This window comes from Desmodus rotundus, chromosome 2, assembly GCF_022682495.2.
Source record: "Desmodus rotundus isolate HL8 chromosome 2, HLdesRot8A.1, whole genome shotgun sequence".
NCBI lineage: Eukaryota > Metazoa > Chordata > Mammalia > Chiroptera > Phyllostomidae > Desmodus > Desmodus rotundus.
The window spans coordinates 9,806,288-9,832,338 of NC_071388.1; the positions used below are offsets into that span (position 1 = coordinate 9,806,288).

A 26,051-nucleotide genomic window follows, 5' to 3' on the forward strand; every position below is an offset into this window, starting at 1 on the left:
GACCCCTGGGGGTGCCAGCTTGGACCAGGACTACCCTGGTCACATGTGGAGAACTGCTCCAGCTCCACGCTCTGAAGTGCAGGGTCCCACTGGGATCTCCAACCTGGGGAGACCTTGCCCTGTTGCCATTGGAGGGCTTGCTCCTCTCCTCCCCCTTTACTCTCTGCACCTTCACCCTCAGCTTTGTCAGCCATCCCAACACAGACCGTGAGCTCCTGTCCCCAAGCCGTGGTTCCCCAGCCCCTGGTGTCCAGGAGGGGCTCAGTAAACATAGGATGTCTGTGCCTGGATGCTCAGTGGGGTCAAAGCACAGTGCTTGGGCCACAGGAGTTGAAAGATGACTAAGTCCTTCTTGTCACAAGGCCCCATGGGCTTCTCCAAAGAAAGATGTCTCTGTGGGAATTCCATTTACTGCTGCTAACTTCTGAAATCCCAGCTTATTCCTGAACTCAATGACCTTTAATGGGGTGCTCACTCCATGCCAGCCCTGGGCTCGGCCCTGGGCTGCTGGCTGGTGATGGTGGGGGCTGGGAGAGGGGTGCCTGCCCGAGTGCAGAGCCCAGCAGGCAGAGAGATCGGATGTGGAGTCAGCGGTGTGAGAGTCAGCCCTCCGCTCACTCGTGGGTGCCGAGCCTCTCTGTGGACGGGGCGGGAGCTGCCCCGTGCTGCCCAGGCAGTGTGGGCAGAGTGGAAAGCTTTGGGACAGGGAGGTCTGGAGGCCCCTGGCAGAGGAGGCAGGGAGAGAAGCAGGAGATAGCAGAGGGCAGTGAGGTCCAGAGGGCAGGAGGTCTTGGGGGAGACAGCGTGCCACCAGAGGCCACAGCAGCTAGGACAGCCCGGGCACATACATAAAGCAGTGTCTTTGGCCAACAGCCATCCTCTCCGGGTCCTCACGGGGTTGTCCCTCCTTGTGTCTGTACCCTCATATTCTCTTATGAGGGTGCCAGTCATGGTGGAGTGGGGCCCACCCAAAAGACCCCATTTGACCTCGATTGCCCCTCTAAAGGCTCCATCTCCAAACACAGTCACACTCTGAGGTACGGGGGATCGGGGTGTCAACATATGAATTCTGGGGACAGAACTCAGCCCACAAAAGCCATCATCGTAGCGGAGAGAGGTTAAGTCATCGCTAACTTCCGACAAAAGCAAGTACGTAAAAGCGCACCGTGATGTCAGTCCTTTCCTCAGTGTCAAGAACAAAAATGCAACATGGTAACTCAATAGCCATCTTTGCTGAGTGACGTCCTTGGTGGGTGAGGGGCGAGCAGGTGTGAGCGCACAGGCCCCTCCCACACCGCCTGCAGGAAGTCCAACACGAGCACTGCGCTGTGAATGGACCGTGGCTCTTCTCTCAGCTAGAACCCTGGAATCGCAGTGAGTGCAAAGCACAGGTTCTGCCCACCCCAGCGACACAACTTCTGTGTGGTTCAGCAAGAATGTGCTCGTGCCTTATTTGTGTGATTTGTTAAAATAACAACGACGGAAAGGCCACGGAGCACTAACCGTTTTACTCCCCGCTGACAGATGTGAAGGGCGCTGTCAGCTGGGAAGTGCTTCGCGGGAGTCTAGGACGGCCCTTCTCTATTACAGCCTGCAAACAGATGACCTCAGCTAGACATACACGTGCTGTTGAACATAACTTTATTTTTCTTATCACACAAGTTGACTTGCTTCATTGTTGAAACCTCGTCATGTACTGGTGACAAAAAAAGGAAATGAAAATTGCCCCTAATCTGACTGTCGGGGGCGGTCGCTCAGCGTCTCAGTGTACGGCAGCGAGAATCACGTATTTTTATACACACAGTGTACTATGTACACACCATCAGGGTGCAGGCACACACTCCGCCGTGCCCTCTCTTCTCAGCTGACAACATAGCTGATGGCGTGAGTCAAGGCGAGCACTGAGGCCGCCCTTGTAAACAGCTCCGGTCCCCATGCAGGGCCGAGTGTGCTCCTTTCCCCCCAGGATCTGGGAAGGGGGAAGCCCACCTGGGTGTGGGAGCCCCAGATCCTCCTGTGTGGCCGAGCAGAGCTGGCGCAGCAGTTCTGAGCCAGCCCAGGGCCCCCGTGGGTCCCGCTCCCCAGTCCGAGTCAAGCAGATGCTCCCTGCTGCCCCAAACTCCCACCTCCACCTCCTCTGCAGGGGACAGGGCATTTCATCCAAGGGGCAGTGCCCACTCGGTCTATAAAGCTGGTCTCCCTGCCATGCCCTGTGGCTCTCTGTCTGAGGCCAGGCCTCTGGACTGGGAAATACCACCCGTGGGTGGGAGGGCATGTCCCTTTGCGTTGCTGAGATTCCATTTCCTGGTCCTACAAGGGGAACACCAGAGGCGTCTGCCTCCCTGCCTCCCTGCCTCCCTGGGTTGGTACAAAGCAGGTGACCTGGGCGCCCTGGGGGAGGGTCTTTGCCCAGCGCCCCCCAGGGGCCTAGAGACAGTAATCACCAAAACAAACGGGCCGATTCCATCAGCACAAAGGGTAGCGGATACTTTCAGATGCCACGCAGCTCCAGGAAACTCACCCCCTTCATCCTGGAGTCCCCAAAGCAGAAAGCAGTCCACCCTCCACCCCTCCCCTAAGTTGGGTGCCGTCCTTTCCCTCTGCCTGGCACTTAGATTTGTTGTCTCATGTGACGGTTTCTAACCCACACGTTGGGGGTACTTCATGGTCCGGGCCTCTAGGACACGTTTGATCTAGGACTTCCCCAGACAGGGCGGAGTAGGGAGGAATGTGGGCAGAGTGTGGACAGTGGCCACGCAGCTCCGTGGACTCCTGAGGCTCGTGCCCCACTCCCTGCCCTCTCCCACCCATCCCTCCAATTTCTCTCCCTCTTCCAGCCTTCCCCCTGGGGCCTGGCCCCTGGACCTCTCTCTATCCAAAGCTGGAACACCCCCTGCTGGTCTGGCCTTTCTCACCTGCCCCCAGCCTGACTGTGCAGTGCTGGGAGAGGGTCCTGGGGTCTCAAGGCCTCAACCCCAGAAGCAGATGCCCAGGGGCTGCTCCAGGAGCTGACTAGGACACCATCAGGGTTAAGGGGCCCCTCCTAAGCAGAAAGGCTACAGGGTGGGTAGGTCAGCTGTCTCGGAGCAGCAGGGGCAGCAGGGACAGCGGAAGGACAGGGGCTTCACTATCTCGGCCACCCTGTACAGGGCCCAGCATGGGCTTCCTGGTCCCGGAGGGGCTGTAGCTGTGGCTCTTTCTCTGACTTCTCAGTGAGGAAGAATTCACATTCCAGGATGGCAGATAAGTGCTCTTGGAAATGGGGCCCAGGAACTGTCTGTGAGATGCAAGGAGCCCCGAGTGAGGCCCACTGACGACCACCAATGAAGTTATCTGAAGGATGGGACCCTCAGGTACAGTCTGAAGGGGTGCTCTGGGTCAGAGGAAGAGTGGGCAACGGTCCCCAAGTCCGGGCCCTGGCCTGCTGCTAGGAGCGTCGGGGGCTCCAGCACCTCCTGCCCAGCAAGCCTGGCTGAGCAGACGCCCATTCCAGGGCCCCGCTGCTCCCGGCGTGTTCACCAAGTGGAGGCCCTGCCTTCTGATGGCAACTGAACGCTGGGGATGGCAAAACCATGCTGTGCGTGTTGGCTCTGAGCCAGGACTGACAGCTCAGCGGGGCCTGGAGGGAGGACTTGCCTGCTTGGACAGCTCTGCCCGACTGCTCTGCTCGCTGGTTCAAAGCTGCAAAGCTGAAGTCGGGATCAGGGGCTGCAATGAGAGGGGTGGCTTGATTGCCGCCGCGCAGTCGGATGTATCAGGTGCTGTGTGCTCTCAGGAAATAGCGTCCTCATCCCCTACAGGGGTCTGGGGGCACCACCCACAGGGTGGGCACCACAGTGGGGGAGGTGCTGGCCACGTAGGCAGGGACAAGACCTGCGATGACAGGTGTATTTGCTTCCTAGGGCGCCGGAAAAATTGAACACAAGCTCGGAGACCTAAAAGAACAGAAATCCATCCTCTCACCCCTGGAAGTCAGAAGTTAGAGATCCAGGGGGGGCCAAAGCCATGCTCCCTACCTGCCAGGCCTGGGGAGGATCCTCCTGCCTCTTCCAGCTCCTGGGGCTGCCCACATCCTTGGTGTTCCCCGGCTTGTTCTGGCACCACCCCAACCTCTGCCTCTGTCATCATGTGACTACTCCCTGCAGCTGTGTCTTCACCTGCTCCTGCCTGATCTCCTCTGTAACGACCCGCGGAGGCCTTACTGATAAGCAGGCAATGCCTGGAGAAGACGGCCAGCCTGCTTTAGATGTGGGGCTCCCTGAGCCCCATGAGGCCTTGCTACAGCCCTGCTGGATCCCGGCAGCCCCCAGGCGCTGGGGTCCAGTATGGGGCAGCAGAGTGGGGTAGGACTCAGGCTTCCTGACTGCACAATCCAGAGACCCCTGTGTGGCTCTGAGGGCCAAACTGCCTGACACAGCTTTAGCCCATTATGTTTCCACTCAGGATCTGACCGTGAACTGACCATGAACCAGCCCTGACTCAGAGCCACGTCTCCTCTGTGCTCTGCACTCGGTCTGTGCAATGATGAGCCTCTGCCCAGACCCATTGCTTAGGAGGCAAGACACGTCAGGCTGGCTGGCTGGCTTCTTGTTCCAGGACTAAGGTGGTTTATAGAGGAGCCTGATTCCTCACCCCACTGTGGTCGGGGGGAGCACTATAAAGGTGAGTTAAATGCCAGGTGTGCGTTCACCAGACAAACGAGGCCACGAAGCACATTGGGGCAAGGGCACAGAGTGCGAGGTGCAGGAGCAAACAGAGGTGACTGACTGTTCTTCCCTGTGGCAAAAGGACCCAGGTTGGGGCCATTCTTCCCACTGGTGTCGGGCTTGGGGACAGGGAGGGATGCTCGATGCAGAGAACATATGCACAGAACTCACCAGAACACTTTAGGGCCACTTACCGGTGAGCATCGAAAACAGGAATATCCCTTTAAGCTCCAACCATTTCCTGCAGCGACTTCACACATTCTGTGCATTCTCTCACCTGGATTTGCTCCTCACCTGCGGTTGTCCTTGGAGCTCAGGACACATGTGTCGTACACCTGTTGGGGTGAACCATTTTAGAGGCACCAGCATTGGGCTCCTCAGGTTGCAAAGAACAAAATAGGCCCCTGGGAGATGGAACTGGGTGGGAGGCTCCAGTTACAGAGCCACCAGGACACCCATCCCAAGAAGGCAGCGTGCTCTGGGTGTCTGTCCCCAGAACCCTTGGCTTGGGGCTCAACTCCCAGTAGGTACAGCTGCGCGCGGGCCGGGTTTACACCCTCCACATCCTACCTGACTGCACACTGTGGGGAGGCAATTCCCCAAATGTAGTTGGCTGGGTGAGGGGGGTGCAGAGGTGCTGGCCAAAATGAGGGAGGGGTCACGGGGCCCAAACAAGTTCGTCCTTGAGGCATCACACAGATCACATTGTCCAGCCTGTCCCCTGACCCTGAAGTCCTCCTGCCAGCCCCCTGGTGGCTCCAGCCAGCCAGCCTCAGTCCCCTTTCCTCTGTCCTCGGATCCATTGACAGACCCTGTCCATCCTGCTCCGAGACTGATCTCAAGGGCATCCACAATCTCTGTTTTCATAGGGCCCCTTGGCCACCCACCACAACCTGCAAATGACCCCCCGCCTCCACACCTCCCTCCCCACTTTGTCCCCCACCAGCAAACAGCCAAGATCCACACACTGCCCATGAGGCCTGTGGCTGGGCTGCTCCCCATCCAGCCTCACCTGGGGAAGCCCCCATCATAGGCCTCCCCGTGTGCGTGAGTGAATGCATGTGTGTGCATGCATGTGCATATGTGTGTATGTGCATGTTTGTGTGTGTGGCCAGTTAACCAGTAAGGACACCAGCCTCACGGAATCTGAGGCTGTGAGTCAGGGACTGAGCGCCGGGGGCAGGCCTGTGGGTTTGAAGGAGAGATAGCATCTAGCAGACAGTGAGTGATCACATCTCCAGGTGGCTGAAGGGGAGGAAGCTGGACGCATTCCGACTGTGACTCCCAGTTTGGAGGGTAAAGCACCAGGAGCGACATCATCTGCCCCAGCGCTAATGAGTCGGCTCACGACTCGTCTCAACACGTGTCTGTGCCCATAAAAGAAGAAAGGAGAGCTCCCCATGGAGCGCATACCCTTCACTGTTGGTGCCGCTGAGCCCAGGCCCCAGTTCCGCTGTCTCTGGCCAGATGGGCCTGTCACCGGGTAGGGACACTGTGGTCTGAATGAGTGGGCTTAGGGTGAGTTTTCGTCACTGCAGCTTCTCAGAGGCCAGCTCACAATTAGCAGGGCAGCTGTTTAGGGAACCCGCAGGCAGGAGCTAGCAGGTCAGGACAGCGTGCTGGGGAGGAACTAGGTGAAGAGACCCCCGTCAGCCTCTGGGCAGTGCAGACCAGCTCCTCAGGCTGATGGCCACTCACAAGGCTGGGAAAGTGTGTCTTACAGCCCATCAACGGCAGCCAAGGGGGAGCGAGCCATTGGGCGTGAACGAGGCCCAGACTCCAGAGAGGACAGAGCAGAGAGAGGGCCAGCACTTGGAGCCACTCGTCTCTGGGGGCACTGGCCAGTCTGGGGGAGGCAGCTGGGAGCCCCCGAAGGCTCTGAGGACAGGAGGCTGGGCCTACCCCAGAAGGGTCAACCTAAAACGCAGGGAGGCCCGCGAAGCCTTCCCTGGGCCACAGCAGTTCAGAGATTAGGGTCCCCACGTGCTGCTGCCGGTACGCAGCCGGCAGACGCAGTTCACAATCCTGTGGAGAGGAAAACAGCATCGTCCTGGGTCTCGGTCACTTTGACAAATAAATTATCACATAAAATACCCAGCACACGAAGACAGCAGACAGAAGCCCAGGAGACAGTGACGTGTGAGCCAGAGACTCGAAGGAGGGATCGTGCGGGGACTCCGTTCCAGGGGCCCGGCAAGCTGGGTGCTGTGACAGCAGCTCTGAACGCTCAAATGAGAACCCCGACGGGTGAAATGCAAAAAATGCCTCCCCAGGGCGGCCAAGGCCCAGATGGAAAGGAGGCAAGAACCCCAAGGCGAAACCTGCCTATTGCTGAGGACGCCGGCTGCCCTGTGCACTTGGGCTTTGGTTTCTGGCTGGACCCAATTCTTGGGACAGAAGGTAGGGCCCAGGGCTCCCAGGACGGGGTGTCTCACAGATTGTAAACTGGGATCCCCCACAAGGGCTCCACCTGAAGGGTGCCCAGGAAAGTGGCCCCGGCACTGAGCAGAGCTGGAGACCCATCCTGGAGGCGAGGTGAGCCCAGGAGGCGTGTAGCCTCATCCCGCCCTTGAGTGAGCAGAACAGAACCAACCCAACCCAACCCAACCCAAACCTCAGCAGTGCAGGTAGTTTTGAAGAGGTCTGTGACAGGTGGCATCCCTGCACCTGGCAGAGGCAAAGGCAAACGCCCCCTGGAGGAACTCACCTCCAGCCAGCAATGGGCTCAAGGTCAAAAAGAACTGAGCCCATGGAGGAATGAGAACAAGAGCCAGCAGAAGAAACAGACATCAGGGCAGACCAGCAGAGACTTCAGACACACCTGTGCTCACTGTTTGAAAACAGGGTAGGACATTGTCTTTTATTTTTTGAAAGCCCCAGACACAGAGGAGCCACCCTTGGGCACCAGCAGGATCCCTTCAGGGACAGGGGGCCCACCAGGGAGGACACTAAGGAGGCAAGACGTTCCAGTCCCCACAGGGCCCCCGGCCGCATCCTCAGGGACAGGCATGCTCTTCCACGGGCCCTTCTACCCAATACCCACATCCAACTTCCGGGCGGGAGATGAGGATGTGGAGGTGGTTTGCAGCCATATTTATTATACACAGTTGCAAAATTTAAAAGGAAACAGTAAATTTAAAAAACATAAAACATAGCTGAACAAAACCTTGGCTGGTGGTTCCTACCTGGAGGATAGCACATGTCCCAGGTGAGCCCACAGTTCTCAAGAATAGGGAGACAGGCCGGGTGAGGGCAGGTTGAGAGGTAGACCCTGACCTAAGATGAGTGCAGGGAAGCTGTGTGAACACCACCGTTCCCAGATCCCTCTGGGCCTGGGGAGGGCACCCTACCTCCTCCTGGGCTCTGCGGCCGGTGGGCTCTGTGAGCAAAGTGACTTGCATCCCAGAAGAGCAGGCATGAGCTCTCTGTGCATTCTGCCCAGGCCAGGCTGCCTGCCCTGGGCCACACTTCAGGTGCCTGCACATCACACACACTGAACTACGTACTCACTGAGGCATGAGGGCGGGGGCTCTTGGCACCAACTGGGCCCAGCTGGGATCTCAGCCATGTCCTGAGATGGGGGGGAGGGGGACTGCGGCTTGTTCAGCTGCAGAGCTGGACATGAGCCTGCCCTGACGGGAGGAAGAGAGTAGGTGAGAGAAGACACCAGTGAATTAACTTGCCGGCTCCTGGCAGCACAGTGGCACACAACCAATGCCACCCGCTCCCCTTCGTGTCCCAACTGGTGGCCTTGGGTCCTCAGGTGCTAGCGCAGGGTGTGCAGGTTGCTACTGTCACCCAGGAATATTCCATACTATGAATCACCCTGCAGACAGAGGTCTGGGCAGGCATGCCCGCCGCGTGACTTCACACGGACGTTCGGATTGCAGATCATTTCTTTAAAGCCTCTTCAATAAGATTCAATTGCGTTTCCAAAAGAATTCATTTATTAAAAGCCTAATTTTAATATCTTGGGTTTACATCATATATTCATTATTTTTATTTTACAAATTATTAGTTATCAATTATACATTGCATTTTATCATATTCCTTTGAGTACCTTAGAAGCAAATAACTTTTTGAAAACCCTGAAAAACACTTCAACTTACTATTTTTATATTTAACTTTATATATTTTATGGGAATGCATTCAAATTTTGTACACTTGAAATAAAATTAGTCTTTAAAAGTATTTTAAACCAGTTATCAATATTAATTTATTGAATATCTTGACTATCACAATCAGGGATTCTGTTAAAACAAAAGAATATAAACTTAGTGGGTATGTATGTCAGGCCATGCGAACGACACGCGTGCACTGTCACACGCCCAGTGCTGCGCTCTGATGCTGCCCGCGTGGCAGGGACTGAGCTCGGTGAGCCTGTGCTCTGCTGTCGGGAGAAGCGCCAGCTTTGCACGTCTTTGGGCAGACGGGGGACATAACCTGTTTTATCTCAGTTTGTCAGCCTGGGTCTTGCCGTGTCCATGTATGTGCAGACCTGGCAGCATCCTCCCTAGTGCAACCGCTGCGGCCAGGCGGTGGCAGGGGGCGGCGGGACGAGCAGCTCAGTGGGGGCAGACCCCTGCAGACCGCCTGGACAGTACAAGAGCAGGGAGTTGGCCTCCCTCAGCCCCGTTTCTGGAGGCATCTTTGCAGTGCGAGCTGGGCCCATCTGGGCTAAGAGAAGCGTCCCCTCCTGGGTCCCCACAGAGCCATGTGAGTGTCCAAGACGTCTGCAGCAGCCCAAGTGACCACCCGGGCTGGATCCTGAGACCCTAGAGTCCTGTGCCAGAGGACACCCCCCTGGAGTGGGCTCCCCTTGGCTTCAGCTGGATGGAGGGCTGGCCAGTACCCAGGCAAACTCAGGGGGCTGTGCTCCCTGCGTCACGTCCACCAACACAGCCTGGGTGTGACGGCAGCCCGGTGACCTGCTTTGCCACCTAAGGTTTGACAAGAAGTCAGCAGGTGTGTGAAGGGTCCACGGCCCCCTGACTGGAGCAGCAGGCCTGAGCTCCCAGCAGTGGGCAGCAGTCTGCCCCAGGGTGACGCTCACCTGGAAGCCAGCATGTGCAGGCCGGCAGTCACAGATGACTCATGTGACTAATTTCTCTATGACAATTGGGCTAAATTTAGGTTAATTACTTTTTAACCATTTTCCCAAGGGTACATGAAGGTACTTGAAACTGGTCCATAAGCTCTGCCGCTGTTATCTGTTGGGCCGTGTGCCAGCCTGGCAGCACGGGGCTCTGCCCTGCTCGGGCGGGGCGGGGGCAGCCAGCTGGTGAGATCCTCATGTGTCACTGTCCGGCGTGCAAACTGGTGGCCCCTGTGGGGTTTTGGACACTGAGACACAACTGTGTACACAGGGCAGTTTGTCAGCTTGCCCAGCCCCACAGCCCATCCCCTCCCTTGGCCATGTGACTTTTCAGCCCCTTGCAAGTCCACACACTGAGGCCTGGGGACCCTCCTCACATGTCACCAGTGGCCCCTGTGCACTGTCACTGCAGCTGGGTTCTCACCGCAGACCCTTCTGCCTGATCTCCTCATCCATCCCCCCTTAACAGCACAACTGAACTTCCCAGAAAGTCACTCTAGAAACCCGGGAATGTAAAGCCTGCCCAGCTGTGCTGTCAGCACCTCCCACCACATCGTCCTACCCCCAAGCCCCAGCCCCAACAGTTTGGGCTCTGAAGCTCCTGCCTTTCCCCGAGCTCCACCCTCATTCTAGAACAGCCGCTGCTTTCTAGGCCACCCTGGCACCCTCCCCTGACTCCCGCCATTGAGACTTCAGCCGCTCTGACCCCTGCCTCAGCTTGAGCCCTCTGGGCCGCCTACGGCTCATAGTTGCTGGCAGAACTGTCTGGGTCCCCAGCCAACCACAGAAATGAGAGGCCTGCCCCCCCACTCCCCCACAGAGGAGCTCCAAGGGGCACGTGGCCAGCACAGCCAGTCAGAGAGTGCTGGCCAGGCCGGCACTCCCCCCAAACTCTTCCCATGCATCAACTCGGGATGCTCTAGAAGCCGAGGGGACCCCTGCTGCCCTGTGGCTGCCCCTGTGAACTCCACTCTCTCCCTCGAACACCATGCAGGGGTACAGCCGGAAACCCTGCCCTGCTCCCAAGGGACTGTGCCTCCCAGCAGGACACCCTCCTGCTCAAGTCCACTGACTGCAGCCCCTTGTCCGGCGAGGCCAGGCACCCCTGCACAGCGGCCTCGCATGTCGGGGTTCTAGTTCACGTGGCTTTGGATGGGCCTGACGAGGCCCGTGTGAGGCCCAAACAGAGGGTGATTCATACGGAGGCGGGTCCAAAGCCGAAGGCAGTGGGAAGTCACCATAAAGGCTGTCTGCGGAGGCTGGCGCACTGGCATCAAATAAACGGCCCTATTTCCACGAGCCTCCCCAGTCGGGACCTGTCACGGCAGTGGTATAGAGGATGAATGACTGAGTACCTTTGCTTTCACCTGGTTACCTCCTCGGAGGGCCAGCGGACAGCCGGAAACCGGTCAGAGACCACCCGCACAGGGTAGGTACCGATTTCACCAACATTTTAATCTTCGTGTTACTCAAATGATAAAGGCAGCACATGCTGGCTGTAAAAAGGGACCAATACGAAGCACAGGTGGTGTTCGTCTGCCTCAGCCCCACTGCAGCCACAAGGGCAACTGGCCCTGACAGCACTTCTGCCCCAAAGCAACACCACACTGGCCAGAACACAGAGACTGGCCTCCGGACGGCGGGTGAGGACTCACACGAGACTGTGACCCCAGAGAAGGGAGCAGCGGCTGCCCGAGCCACGGATCCCTCCCTGGGCACAGTTTCCCCCATGGCATGGAGCTGGGCTCCAGGGAAAGCACGGCAGGAAGAGCTGGGAGGGGAATGTGTAGGGAGGGAACGGGAGAGAAGCTGCACAGACACGGCCCCCAGGTCCACAGCCCCAAAATCCTTGGCTGAGGACTGTCTTGCACCTACCAACGTGAGGGTGTGGGGCATTGCCAGAGGGCACAGACACTGCAAAGCCGAGCAGTGCCAGCCTAGTAGCGTGGAGAGAGCACCTCGGTCCTCACTCAGCCTCCAGGCATCCAGCCGACACACCAGGAAGGCCACGCCTGGGACATCAGGAAGGTCGTGCCTTGTAGTGGGGACAACATCCTTAAGTGAGGCCCATGCGAGACACCCACCCCCCCAAAGCCCAGCATCAAGCCCTGACAGCAGCGCGGGCACAGCGCTCCTGTAGAGTTGCCGACTTGCAGGAGCTTGGGAAACACCCGGGACACGCCTCAGAGCCAACGCAACAAAGCGTAAAGCCAAACTCACACAAATTCAGGGCCAATTAGATCCAAACTCAACGCTCCTCAGAGGAAGATAGGAACGCAGGGTCTCCGACACCTCAGCAGCCAAGTTCAGCGGAGGTGGGGAAGGCGGGGAAAAGGACCCACGGGAAGAAGGAAGTTGACCTAAAAGCCCTGGGACGCAGCAGACTGCAGTGCAGGTGTGGCAAACAGGCTCGGGGAACCGGGAAGCGGAGGGCTAACAGGAGGAGGCGGAGTCTCAGCAGACAGACAGAAACTGTAACGAATGCAAATCATGCTTCCCAGTTCTCGAATATCCAAAGTGAATAACCCACTGAATGGGATTAACTAGAAGAAAACATTAGTAGAAATTAACCAATCTGAGAAGAGAAAAGGAGCTTAAAGAGAAATAAACAGGCTCCAGGGCCTGTTGGAAAATCAAAATGCCCTAACGGATAAAATTTTAAAGTTACCCAACATACATGAAAAAGAAGAAGAGGAAGAGGAAGAATTCCCAAGGGAGAAGACAAGGGACGGAGGCCAGCCACAAGAGGAGTGGTTTCTGCAGCGCCCTTCACGAGGTGAGGTGATCACATCTGAACTGAGTGAAAACCGTTCTCAGCAGAGAAATAGGAAGCATTAGCAAGACCTACCTTCGGAAATACAAAAATGCAACATATGAAATAAAATACTAACTCTATGCAGAATGTGGAAGTTAGGGCTATGTATTAAAATCCCTAGAGTGGTCACTAAAAAAATAATACAAAGAAATATATTTTAAAAGCTAATAATGTAAGTGGAATACTAAACAATACTCAAATAATCCAAAAGAAGGCACGAGAACGGGAAAGAAGTAACAAAACCCAGAGGGGCAACAGGAGTAGAGTGGAACCACGGACCCAGATCCAAAGGTCTCAGCGAAGAAATTTGCTGTAAAGACAATGCTGGAGATGCGTTACATGTTAAAAAACAAAGTTTTCCCCTAAAGAGACCAGCAGACCCAGGTAGTTTAACAGGTAAATTGTACCAGACTTTCAAAAACAGGTAATCCTGTAAGAAGAAAAAAAGACTCTCCAAGTCCTTCCCTGAGGCCCGTGTAACTGATGTGCAGACCCAACAGATTCGAGGAGAGGGAATGTCAGCTCCCCACTCACTCCTGAATATGGATACAAACCCTCAACAGACACCAGCAAGTCAAACCAAATGGAGTAACTTCAAGAATACACCACAATCAAACGGGATGACCTGGAAACACAGGAAGGGTTTAAAGGCAGGAAATCCAGAATTGTAACTCACTTTGACAGATGACGGGCAAAGGGCGTCCTGGCTGCAGGCAGACGGGCGGGCTGGGCAGGCGCTCGGGAAGACCCGCTGGGCCCCAGAGGGGCCAGGCTGGGCACCCGGTGCTCTCAGGAGGGCAGAGCGAGGCTTACGCTGCACAAGTGGCAGAGCCGTTACGCCTACACCCACGTCTACTGCGAGGCCCGGAATATAACTCTGTAGGCTCACGGGGACCTGCTGAGACACATGTATCGGGACCCCCTCCCCCCACTGGTTTCAGTGGTCGAGTTCTTGCCACTAACATCCTGGCAGCCCGCTGTAAGAGAGAGGAAGGAGTTCCAACAGCAGGCCAGTGGGCTGTGCTGGTCTGGGGTCCCCAATGAGAGGTCACCTGGTGGGGTGCCTGGACCAGCCCAGTCTCTACCATCCACAAACAGTAACAGAACTGGGAGCTCACGTGGACAGGCCCAGGGAGCCATTCAGCTCAGCACCACCAACCACTTCCACAGCAGTCAGGACTGATGGGGCAGGACTCCCCGAAAAGCAGCCCAGACACGGGAAGGGTTGGGGAGAGGAGGAGGGGAAGAGAGTCTAAGGAGAGGGACAAAGAGATCTGCACTTGCTGGAGGTTGTCTGAAGCGGGGACCCTGGGGCCTCTCCCTTGGCTGCCCACGAGCCCCAGCTCAGAAGGCCGCCCTGCAGTGTCACTGCGGGCCCATGGGCTGCATGCTCAGAGCCCTGGGGCCCACGCTGCCAGCTGCATCAGGCCCTGCATTCCTGGGTCTGGAGAGGAGAGCAGACACTGAATTCACTCCCACCACCCCCAATGGCTGGGCTCTCGTTGGCAGGCATTGGTTCCTCCCCTGCAGCCATCACCTGTCACCCGACAGGAGCCCCCTTTCTAATCCCAGGTCAGCAGGTCTGGGATACTCTTCCACCCTTGTCCCTGCAGCCCAGGTCCCCCAAAACCTGCCCGCCCTCTGCCCACAAACTCCAAGCACCCTGTTGAGCGCGTCTGTCCCTTCCAGGACATGCTAGCACAACGGAGTCCCAGGCAGTGCCCAGGGATTTGCAGCAGTTGAGTGGTGGAAAGCCAAGCCCCATTCCGCCCTCCAGGGTCAGACCGCAGGTGCCCACAGCCTCCTGGGACTGCACTGATGGGAAAACGGAGGTGGAGGTAGCAATCAGGTGGCCAGGCCTGGACCAGCCCCAAAGCCACGGGGGTTCTTGCCCTTAGTTGTGGTGTGTGTGTAATGCTTGTATGCATGTATGAGCTCTGTGCACACGAGTGCACGTGCACACATGTGAATGAGGGCACAGGTCTTCACGAAGGCGGGGCCATGCTGGGCAAGGTGGCGCCCAGAGGTCTGGTGGGTGGGACCTTGCTGCTGCCTCATCCCAGCTTAGCCGCTCCCGTGGGTGGGAACTGGTCCAAGAGGGAGAAACCCGTGAGAACCCCCAGCCTGCTCTGCCCTGAAGCTGCAACTGTTTCATGTGGTTCCAACTCATTTAGTGTATTATCCAGGATTTCAAAGAGCCATTAGCGAGACAATCCCTCAGTCCCTGGTTTCCCCTGCATCTGGGCCAACGTCAGGTCCTCTGCCAGACAGGTAAACCCGCACGCGCAGGTACACACACACACGTGCGCACGCACACACATGAAAGGAACTCTGTCACCACCATTTCCCTGAAGCAAACAGGAGTCAAGAGGACTATGGCAGATATGTGAGGTCAGTGCCCTCAGCACAGTCACACATACAGCTGGGCCTGTGCCTCTGGGGCCAGAGGGGTGGGCTCCGAGCACCCACCACCTGCCCTCCGCAGAATTTGCACTCTGGTCCTGCTTCTGCAAGGCCCACCCCCTGCCCCTGCACCAGGCTTTGCCAGCAGTAGGTGGGGCCAGCAAGTCTCACGGTGGCTGGTGACTGGTAGAAGACTGAGGGTGTCACTTAAGGCCTATGGCAGAAACAGGAGGTGCAGAAGCCGGAAGCTGCCAGGCAGGTCCCTGGGCAGAGGAACCTGGACCCCAGCTGCACAGGATGGGCCTCTGGCAGCCAAGCAGAGACTCACCTCACGATGAGTTGGTTCACAGACAAGCACATGAAGGCCAAAGCCCATGTCTCTCACCCCCAAGACCAGAGCCTTGGTTCTTGCTTGTGGGGCCATTGGGGGACATCTGGACCCAGAGCATGACCCCTTGACCAGACACCTGAACCACTCCACAACAGTGAGCAGTGCCCCGGCCAGGCAGGGCCAGGCCCCCCACACAGCTGAATGGCTGCTAGCCCCACTCTGCCGCGGGCGCATCTGCAGAGCCATGCCCCGCTTTCCTGGGCAGAACACCTGTGAGAGCCTGCAGGCAGCTGTGCACCCAGAGCAGTCTGCGCAGGTGCCGAGTGGAGTGGAAGCCTCAGCAGATGTCCAAGCCACCCCCTAAATCCAAGTTTCCTGAGGCTCAGGGTGACAGGTGTGGGTGGCCAAGGCAGATGGCCTTGAGGGGCAGGTGGCACACCTCACGATGTGGAATACCGACGAGCAGCCTGCGTGTGACTGGGTTGAGGCCAGTATCTGCCAGAGCTGGGTTTCAGTTGAGTGGGGAGGCAGTGGGCACAGGATGGTTCCATGTATGATTATATAATAGCGCGACAAAGAAAAATACAGTGCAGAATGGGGAAAAATATATAATTTTATTTTTAACCAGGGGATTCTCTCTTTTCCATTTAATAAATACAAATTAATAAAAATACTTTGTTTTGCAGAGACCACTTCTTCTTCCTCCAGATTTCGTGGAAGCCCCCGTGGCCATCTGCTGATGTGGCTGCAACGCCCATGCTCCAGCTGTGTCCACAGACCACATCCCCACATGCTTTTCCTCTCCATGGAGAGGGCTCTGCCTCCTACAAATGGGCCTGCAAATATGACTCAGATGAGTATGTCTCCTTTCCTCCCCTTCCAAATGCAAGTCCTGTACTGAATTCCCAATCTTAAAAGATGCCCTCTGAGAAGGAGAGACCCCGGTTTCCACAGAGGCCCCATACAGAGCCCCTTCAGCCGGAACTTGCTAACCCAAGAAATTTTGTGAGGCGGCAGCACAAAGATGCCACGTCCGTCCACCAGACACACCACGAAAGGGAAGGAAAGGGGAAATCACAGTAAAATCTATTCTATGTCTTGGAGGCCGTCCCTTATTTCAAAAATAGAAATTCCTATTTAAATGTAACCTGTTTGAAACAGGCTGAATGTGTGGTTCTGCACGCAACGAATCTGTTATTGCTCATAGTGGGCCCCGGCATCATGCTGCTGAGCCGCCCACGTTGGAGAAGACCAACTGCATCAAGACCACAAACCACAAGTAAGTGATTTGTGCCCACAGGGTCCGGGCCCCGCGTGCCACATTTCCACGAGCGCCGGTCGGTCAAGTTCAGAGATAAGGCACGCCTCTGCTCTGCGCTAACAACAGATCCCTTCCAACTCCAAGCTGCAAAAACCAATTTTGCCCTAGTAGTTACAAGTTCCTGCTGCGACCACCACATCCAAAAGCCCAGAACTCCCTGGTTTTGAGAACGGAAAAGACAAACTCCTGTAGTTCCAGAAGAAACTGTGACTAAATCTTTTGGTCTCCTATTTTTCCTCCTCTGGGAGCTGAGACACAACTGTATTCTTTGACAAACATGACCAGGAAAGGCCACCGGCCTGTGTGGTTGGCAGTGAGCTTCTGCACATGCCCACTGTCCACCAGTCCGCATCTGAAAAGAATTTATTTCCTGGAAGTATACTAAGTGCGATAGGTGGTAACGCAGAACAGATGAAGACGGGACTAGGTTGTAAGAAACACCTGTTGGTAAAAGTGATCACACTGAAACAGCGGCACACTGCTCCTGGGGCGCGCAGGGGGCCAAGGGACCCGCAGAGGCGCGGGCCCGCCTTTGCCTTGGCACCAGGCCCCAGTCCTTCGGAAGGAGTGCTACTGGTTCCAGTCTCGGGGAAGCCAGCACACACCCTCCTCGGCCCTCAGGAGGGGCGGGAAGCCGGCGCACAGGCGCTTCAGCTGGGAGAGGTAGTGGTGACGGCTTTGACAATCTACCTGAACCACCTTGCCGGGACACTCTAAAGCTGCATTCGATTGTCATAATTCTACAAAGTTGTAATTTCAGAAGAGAAGCCTGTTTGGGGTGGGAGAGGTGGCAAAGAAGACCAGAGCTGTGGTTCTGCAAGCTTGCCTCTTTTGGTACCAGCACAGAGTGTCACTGTCACTAAGTGTCCGGGAGGAGAAACACTGGAGACTGCTTGGTGGTGCACACATGCACGGGTGGCGGGGCCTTAGAGCCCCAGAGACTTCTGCACGATCTGCTTGGCGATCTTGTAAAACTGCTCCCGGTCATCCCGCCACATTTTGGAAGCATCCACGTTGGCTCCACTTTCGTCATTGGGCTCTGAAAGAGAAGGCAGACATTGCCTGCTTGAAAGGGACTGTTAAAGTAAGGTCTCAATTGGCAAGATCTTCATTTCATTCAAAAACACCAACAGATCTTTCCAGAGATATGTCCCAGAAATAAGTAAGAGATGCTGACAACGGAAATGCTAGGGGAGGACGTGTTCTTTAAGAAGCAAACGAGAGCCCCGTGCCTGGGCAGCAGTGTGAGCGCAGTGGGAAGACGCATCTTGGGGCAAGATCTACTCTCACGACTCCTTCCTTCTGAGAGTCTAAATGTGCCCACAGAAGTCATCAACCTCACTCTGCGCACCCCAGACGAGCCACCCGCCCACTTACCCCCCGGGAGTGCCCTGTGCAGACCTCATCTCTCTCAGAGCCCTTGTCAGTGCAGCTGCCTCCTCGTTCCTACAGGAGTGCACAGCCAGGCTGACATGGCCACATGTGGGCATTGGGCCCATGTGAACACCTGCCCCCAGGGTAGTTAGTCCCTGAGCTGGCCAGAAAGGGCCAGCAGTGGCTCCAGGGTAGAACTGGAGACACACAGAGGCGGCTGGGGCCTGCAGGAACAGGACAGAACAGTCAGCTATAGACATACAGGCAGTGAGCCTGGTGCTGGGGGTCAGAACCCAGAAGCTGCTAGATCAGAACAGAGAAGGCTGCCTAGAGGTCAAAAGGGCAGCGAGCGCAGCCCTGAGCTCAGCCCCGGGACCAGCCCTGGGCCGCTCCCTCCCACTCTAGCCCTCCTTCCCTAGGCTGTGTCAACCCAACCAACAGGAATCTTTCCCCCTCCTTCCATTTACTCACAACCCCCTCCTCACCAGGTCCCACGCACAAGGCCTCATTCTGGGCACTGGCTATGCAGCCAACCCCATGACCTGGGCCCTCAGAGGCACCACCTAGCGGACCCACAAATGACTCATTTCAAACTAAGTGCTACAGAGGGGAGAATGGGACAGCAGCAGGCAGAATGACTGGGGGTGGTGCGCTGGCCTCCTGGAGAATGTGGCACTTAAGGGACTCCTGACTGGGCCCGGCTGCAGGAACACCCAAGCATGGGCAGAGCCTCTGACCGAGGGAACCCCAGGGCCCCAACAGCACACAGCGGCCCTAAGGCAGCCCCGGAACAGAGGGCACACATGACTGCGCAGGGGAGGTGACCCGGCTAGCCTGAGCATGGTGACAGCGCTGGAAAAGCCACTCGGAGCAGGGGACTGGTATTCTGAGAGGAGTGTATAAAGACTACATTAAAACCTTTAAAAAAAAAGAATTTATGGCTGACATATGAAGACAGCCAAATCACTGCCTCCCTCCTGCCTCCAGACCCTTTCTCCTGATTCTGACCGCTCAGCAGATGAATGGAGAGTACTTCCAGCTCAAACCATGCACGCACCGAAGTCCTGGACCTCACCGCATCCCAAGCAGTCAACTGAGGACCTCCACAGCCCAAACCTAGGGCTCGTCAGACTGGCCTCCAGCTGGGCGTCCACCCCCCGAGGGAGCCTTCCGCAGCACTGTCCACGTTCTCCTGTGGCAAGCCTCCATCTCCTCCAGATTTTCCAGACCACTCCACCCACGCTCCTCTGAGGACCCCTCTCCTTCCACATGCCCTTTCTCTATCATCCCCTTTGTACTACTGGTCCCCACTGTCTTACCCACAGATGATCCCACACCCCCACTTCCACGACCCGCCCTCAGCTGAGTAGCCTCCCAGCAGGCCCTGGAGGGTGGTAGATAGTCACACCCCAAACTGTTCCCTTCCCCAAATCCCACTCCCTTTGGATACCTGTCCCCAAAGACAGCGCCCCTTTGCCCAGGCACTTGGGTCACCCAGCCCCCAGTCAGCCCGAGTTCCACAGCCTGTGTCTCCAACCCCTTGTCCCTAGGCCCCAGGACATCCTGCCCTGCTGTAACCACAGCCACACCTGACTGCCTCTCCTCTGAGTCGGCCACAAGGCCACAGGAGCATCTTCCTAAGGCTCAGCACACAAGATGTGAGGGCCCAGCTCCAAGGGAGCGCACTGCTGCAGGGCTCCCCGCCCCAGCTGGGTTCTAGCCATGGGGGGTCCTGGCAGTGCCCCTGCCAGAGTCAGAGGCCTCTCCCTCTCCCTTACCTCATAACTCCTAAGTGTCCTAAACTGGTACCACGAGGTCCCAGCTTGGGACCTGACCGGGGAGCCCCGGGTGAATCATGACCACAGGGTTTATCAGGGTGGCCTGCAACGGCTGGTAAATTTGGAACATTTCCTTAGAAAGCAGGGCCCTCAAGCTGGGGTCTACACGTCACACTGGGCTTTACACCCCTGGTACACAGTGTCTGCAGCAACACAGCAGGCTCCCTCCTGATAAATGACTCTGAAATAAGGGAGACGCCCACAGTCACAGCATGGCTACTCCTGGTCTGTACCACGATGCGCACACTGCTGGTCTACAACGCAGCACACACGGCATGAGGCCGTCCTTAAAGTCCAAAATCACGGAAAGCGTGGCTACTCTTCAACGAGGCACACAAATAACACGACATGGAAAAGCATCACAAACAGTAAAAGTGAATTATGAAGACAAGGATGAAATGAGGGAGGAGGCACAGCCGTCAAGCTGTCTGGCTCCTACAACCAGCGGCAAGCCGACAGAGCCAACCAAGGCCTTACTCACCTGCCAGCATGCTCACCACCGACAGGAGGATCTTCTCCACGCTCTGCACGGGGCTCCACCTCTCGGCGCTGCTCTCGTAGCCCATGGGGTCGTCACCCGGGGCATGGAGGATGGAAATGCAGACTCTGCCATCAGGGTAGACTGCAGGGGCCAGAACACAGCAGGTGAGCAATAACCGGGCCAGTGACACGGCAGGGGCTCAGGGCCCAGGGAGGAAGGGAGCAGGAGGTGCCAACACAGCGAACTGTCTGCACAGCTGGGGCACAGCCTGAGCCCCGCCCACATGGTCCTGGGGAGCCTGTGCAGGCACTCAGGGCACTGCTTACCCGGCGGGGCTCTGGGCTGACCTGTCCAGTTCTAGTCATCATGGGAAAACTCACCTTCATGGTTTGTTTTTTTTTTTTAAATATTAAGAGTATCATTTTTCTTCATCCACTGATTACATTTAAATAGCCCCCTCCCCCCTTTCCTGGGGCCAGTGTATTTGACTTTTTTTTTAATGGTTGTCCAAGTAAAGTTGTCTCCATTTTCCACCCACCCTCCCACCCTCTACCCCCCCTTTGGTTTTGTCCATGCATCCTTTATATACGTTCTTTGACGACCCTTCCCCTATTTTCCTCCATATGTGTTTTTTTTTTAATATCCTATCCAAAAGGGGTAAATGAAAGGTTATCTGGTAGGCACATATTTCACCAAAATATCTCATATAATTAGGATTATTCACAACACCTTTCAGAGTGAGTTTCTTGGATATCCCTAATTCTACCATTTAATCCCTGGAAAATGTATGTTCACATGGCTAGGACAAAAGCAACTGGAATTATATAAATATCAAAAAAAAAAAAAAAAAGACAGGCACTGGCATTTCTTTTTAAGTTATTCGAATACAAAAACGATCATCTGTACTCTCTGGACATCAACTATGTCTAAATCTAATCTGTTCCCCAAGAAACAGCATCGTTAATGAGACACCCAAGGCCTGATTAGAGAACAATAAATTTCAGTCCCCAGTATGTTGTCAGTCCTATTAACAATGTTAAAACCATCTGGTTTCTTTTTCTCTTATACATACTTGGAGAGATTTTCAGAGGGTTCGACATACGCTCAAATTACCCAGGAATCCATCTGGAGAGACTCAATTGTGAAATTATAAGGCTAAGTTTAATTTAAAATAAAAATGCATCTAATTCACCTTCATGAGAATTTAGAATTGTGATCAGTTCTAAATAGCCTTTCTTTCATACCCGGCCCCTCACTTTTTCCACCATCCCTGTTCCAGTGCTTCCGGCTCTTTGGCTATCCGAACACCACCCCACAAACTCCTGCCAAAGGACACAGCTCAGGAAACTGCAAACGGTCGTGGGTACAGCACATCCCTCTACAGGCCCCACCCCCAGGACCTGGGCACCCAGAACGCTTTGAACAACTCTCTCTGCCACAAAAGCAGAGTAGGTGTCAAGGAGTTTCCAACTTAAGCGTCACTTCAAGGTGATGGCACTCTGCAGTGACCCCACACACCCAGAAACAACTGTGTCCCTCACCACCTCCTCCCTCTCACTGAGTCCCATCAGTTTCGTCTCCTAAACCCCCCCTTACCTCCACATCCACAACCCTCTCCCCTGTCCCATCACAGCTGCGTCCCAGCCAGGCTGTCCAACTGGACCTGACACCGCACCAGAGGGGCCCCTCTAAGGCCACACGGACTACGCTAGCCCACATAAGCAGCCAGCCACGCTCCTCAAATAAACAATCAAATCTAATCCATTGCTCAAAGGCCTCGACTGGTTTGGCCCATACTCTGCTGTCCCCTCACTCTTTCCTCTGCTCGGTCCCCTCCTGCCTGATGGATGCCCAGGAGCTCCCACTGCTCTTCCCTTGCAAACTGAGTTTGGCCACTACCTCTGCAGGGCACGTCCCTACCTTGCTGACGGTCCAGACCCCACCTTTTATTATGTGCTCACCGCTGTACCCTAGCAGCCCAGTAAATGTGTTCAACTATTTTTTAAAGTATTTACGGTCTGATCAGTTTTTATTATAGTGAGACCTACCTAATAGCTCTTCTCAAAAATAACTTTTATAAAATAAAAATAGCACACATCCACTTACAGTAAGGCCAAATTTAAAAGCTATTTGTGCCCTGGCTGGTGTGGCTCAGTGGATTGAGCGCAGGCCTGCAAACTGAAAGGTCGCTAGTTCGATTCCCAGTCAGGGCATGTGCCTGGACTGTGGGCCAGGCCCCCAGATGGGGGCGTGCGAGAGGCAGCCAACTGACAGGCGCATGTCTCGCACGTCGACGTTTCTCTCCCTCCTTCTCCCTCCCTTACCCTCTCTCTGAAAGTAAATAAATAAAATCTTTTTTTAAAAAAGCTATCTGTATTAGTTTTCTGAACATTAAAATATTATCAGACTATTCCTACTATACATTTACATACTTGAATAGTTTAATCGGTTTATCGGCCATATTTGTCTCTAACACTATGTCATAAGCAGTGTTCTAAACACCACTTATCTCTGTAAAATCTCATTTTTAATCACTCATGGTCCTCTTTATAGTTGCATTTTACCGTTAATCAACTTGAAATTGCTGATCCTGCAATCCACTCCACCGGCCATAACATACTTTAACACTGTTGTGTAAGTTATCTCCGAGCCTCCTGGAGGTCTTCCTTCACCTGTGTCTCTTCCCTTCCTTACGCTGTTATCTTTGAAAAATGCCTGTTAGATCTCTCAGCAAAATGGGACTCACTATTGGTACAATAAAAGTCTACCTGAAAACTAAAAACCCCACCGCTTTGGATTACTTTGAACACCAAGGTCGGTGACAGCCTCATTCAACCCCCACGGCTAGCAGCTCATGGCCAGCCTTCCCCAAAGACAGTGCTTCTGAGCTCCCCCCATGCACAGAAGCGAACTGACACTGAGCTGAGAAAAGGTACAGACTGGTCACTTACACCAGCAGTAAACGACAAATCCCTAATGAGGGTTTGAGCAGCAAGTCCCATAGGAGAGAGCGGTCCCACCAGGTGGCCAGTCCTGGGCCTGCACGAGAGAGAGCGCAGAGGAGTCTGGGAAGGGCTTCCAAGTGGGGCGGGGGCGGGGCATAGATGGCGAGGACTAGGCAATGGTATGCCACCTGGGTTCATTTGTAAACCAAGAGAGAAGTGAAAGCTAAGAAAATTCTCTAAATTCTCTCACAGTTAAATTAGCCTTTAGCTCTCTGATATGTAAAAAGGTACAGGAAAAGAAACTGGCTTCATACAGGTAAATATTTCAGTGCTACAAAATGAAATATTTTGTTGTTGCCACAACTATTAAGAACATGATTAATGGCAATAATAATCATTTATAATCATTTATAAAAAGGAACGTTATTTTAAACGTGATCATTGAAAACAACATATTTCCTTATTAATTCTCTTATCTATAATCCCTACCTGTGTAAGGAAGAAATAAAAACTACAGAATTCAGGAATTCTGACCCCTGCTACTAGACACTTTTTCAACTAAAGTACAGTAAATTCATTTAAATGACCTTACATTTTCCTCTTTTTAAAATACATGTTTTAGAAAAAAAATTTACAGAAAGAAAAACTCATTCTACCACTAAAAGTCAATCATTTTTAACATTCCTGGGCTTTTAACATTTCCAGTTAAATTATAACAAACTTACAGATTATAACCTGCTTTTCTCATTCAAGTAGCACAAATACCATCCCATATCATTAAATATTTCCCAGATCATTTAAAATATCTATGTAGTACTCTAGCATATGAATCAGTACAACTTAACTCATGCTCTGCTGCTGAAAACCTGGGCTGCCGTCAATCTCCCCACGGCTGAGCACAACACTGCGGAGAGGACGGGGAAACCCTCTGCGCACCCCTACAGCCGCGCTACCGGCAGGGCGCCTGGCTCACACAGCATCCAGTTTGAGGGCCACGCTCTCTCTCATCCACATTACACTGTCCTCCTCAACTGAAACCGCCGACCAACACCACCAGGATTAATTGGCTAAAATCCAGAACATAAAAACATCTCCAACAGTCTGGGTCACTAACGGACACCGCCTCTCACGCAGTCACGTGATCTCTGGGACCCTCGCGACAACTTCCAAAAGCACTTACTGTTGGGGTGGAACATCTCGCAGGTGAATCTCATCTTTGGGGGACTTAGCGGGTAATCGAGTGGGAAACTCAGGATGGCAGGAAACACACCAAACTCAAAGCAAGTGTCTTCTGGGCCCCTGAAAGACATAAAATACACAGGGCTTGAAGGCAGATTTTTCCAATGTCTATCACACTTAGAAATGAGTTCAGGGAATTTTTACTGCTTTGTTGCACGTGAAAAGATTATCTAAATACTAAGGATGAATAGCTACTTTTTTCTAAATGGAAAATAATGTCTCACTGTCCTGTTCCAACCCGGTTTAAATCTTAGGTACACGCATGAAGACATAGTTACAGGTGGTTTTTCCATTAACAGAGGTAACAGTGGAGCAGCAGAACCTCCACCCTCATAGGATCAGAGGAAAAAGCAAGGCCAGCACTGCAGGATCCCAAGGACTTTGCCTTTCTGTGTATGCGGCACAATTACATTTTAGGAGAAGGATATGAATTATGGCGCACGTTACAGCAAGATTCTATTGTCACAAATAAATAAGGGGATGAGAGTTGTTTTCCAAAAGCTATTTTTTATTTTTAGATACACCTCAGAAGAAATTTCTGTAACCTTCCAGAAACAGGTAAAGAGCACACGCGTGGTCCCTGCCGGGTTCCCCACAGAGGCCCGGATGTGCACATGCAGCAATGCTGTAAGCAAACCCTGACCTGCAGCCCTAAGCTTGGGGCCACACCCTGCACCTACACGGTCACCTAAGCACTCACGGTGGCTAGGCTGTGCGTGCCTCATCTGCCTGGGTTTACCAGCTCCTCGTGTGGAAAGAGGCAGAAATGGGCTAAACCACTTCTCAAAGTCCCACCACATTTCAAAACTCTACATGCAGAAATGCACTCTCTTGCTCCGTGTACAGTACACTGGCCAGCAGGAGGGGGAGTGAGAGCCACCAGCTCACACCCTAAGGGAGATGAGCTCCTCCACCCCACACAAAGGACGTCTACAACTTCTGCATTAAAGTAGTTAACCCCTCTCAGACCATCCTTCCTGTGTAAACTTTTACAGAAAACAGAACTGCCGAATGACAGCTACAGACACTGCAAGAGCGGCGACCACGCTGGCTGTGACCCATTGATTCAGTAAGAAAAGAAGCCCCACGCTATTCCTGCGAACCAAGAGGGAGCCCCCCAGGACCGCCTGCCCCTGTCCACGCCACTGGCCGGACACATCAGCCCTGCAGAGTGAGGGGCCGCCACAGGGCCCAGCCTCGACCAGCCAGGCCTGCTGCCTCTCAGAGCACTGCGTCGGCCAAACAGTCGGTCTGATGTTTTTTCCGAGCGATGGCTCTAGCGTTTGGTTGTCTTTAACTTCACTCAAAACAATTTTGTTAGACAGTCTTATGACAGCTGTCATATCAGCATGCATTAAAAAAAAATCAAAACTGGTGAATTTTTGTGTGGCCATATTAATACTGAAGATGGAATATGCAACATTGTCAGCATATTCTGCTTGGCTATTTCAAGAAAGATAGAAATGCAACTGAAACGCAAAAAAAGATTTGTGCAGTGTATGG

At 54.3% G+C, this 26,051-nt stretch overlaps 1 protein-coding gene and 1 long non-coding RNA gene across 3 annotated transcripts in view; both read right to left on the bottom strand.

Moving 5' to 3' along the window:
- Positions 1–8,687: 8,687 nt before the first annotated feature.
- On the bottom strand, positions 8,688–12,433 carry LOC123479658 (uncharacterized). The gene is made up of 3 exons (XR_006655340.2): positions 12,022–12,433; positions 11,677–11,836; positions 8,688–10,032 (listed from the first exon to the last, which is right to left on the bottom strand). It is a non-coding gene; the product is annotated as an uncharacterized lncRNA (long non-coding RNA).
- A 3,512-nt stretch (positions 12,434–15,945) lies between these two features.
- The window catches only part of UBE2G2 (ubiquitin conjugating enzyme E2 G2), a 31,318-nt gene continuing 21,212 nt past the window's right edge, over positions 15,946–26,051 (bottom strand). For both annotated transcript variants that reach the window (XM_024562284.3, XM_045196472.3), the window contains 3 exons: positions 24,490–24,608; positions 20,365–20,505; positions 15,946–17,710 (listed from right to left, as the gene is read on the bottom strand). In XM_024562284.3, the coding sequence (XP_024418052.1) occupies positions 17,598–17,710; positions 20,365–20,505; positions 24,490–24,608 (373 nt within the window). In that variant the 3' untranslated portion in view covers positions 15,946–17,597. The remainder of the gene's footprint in view (positions 17,711–20,364; positions 20,506–24,489; positions 24,609–26,051) is intronic.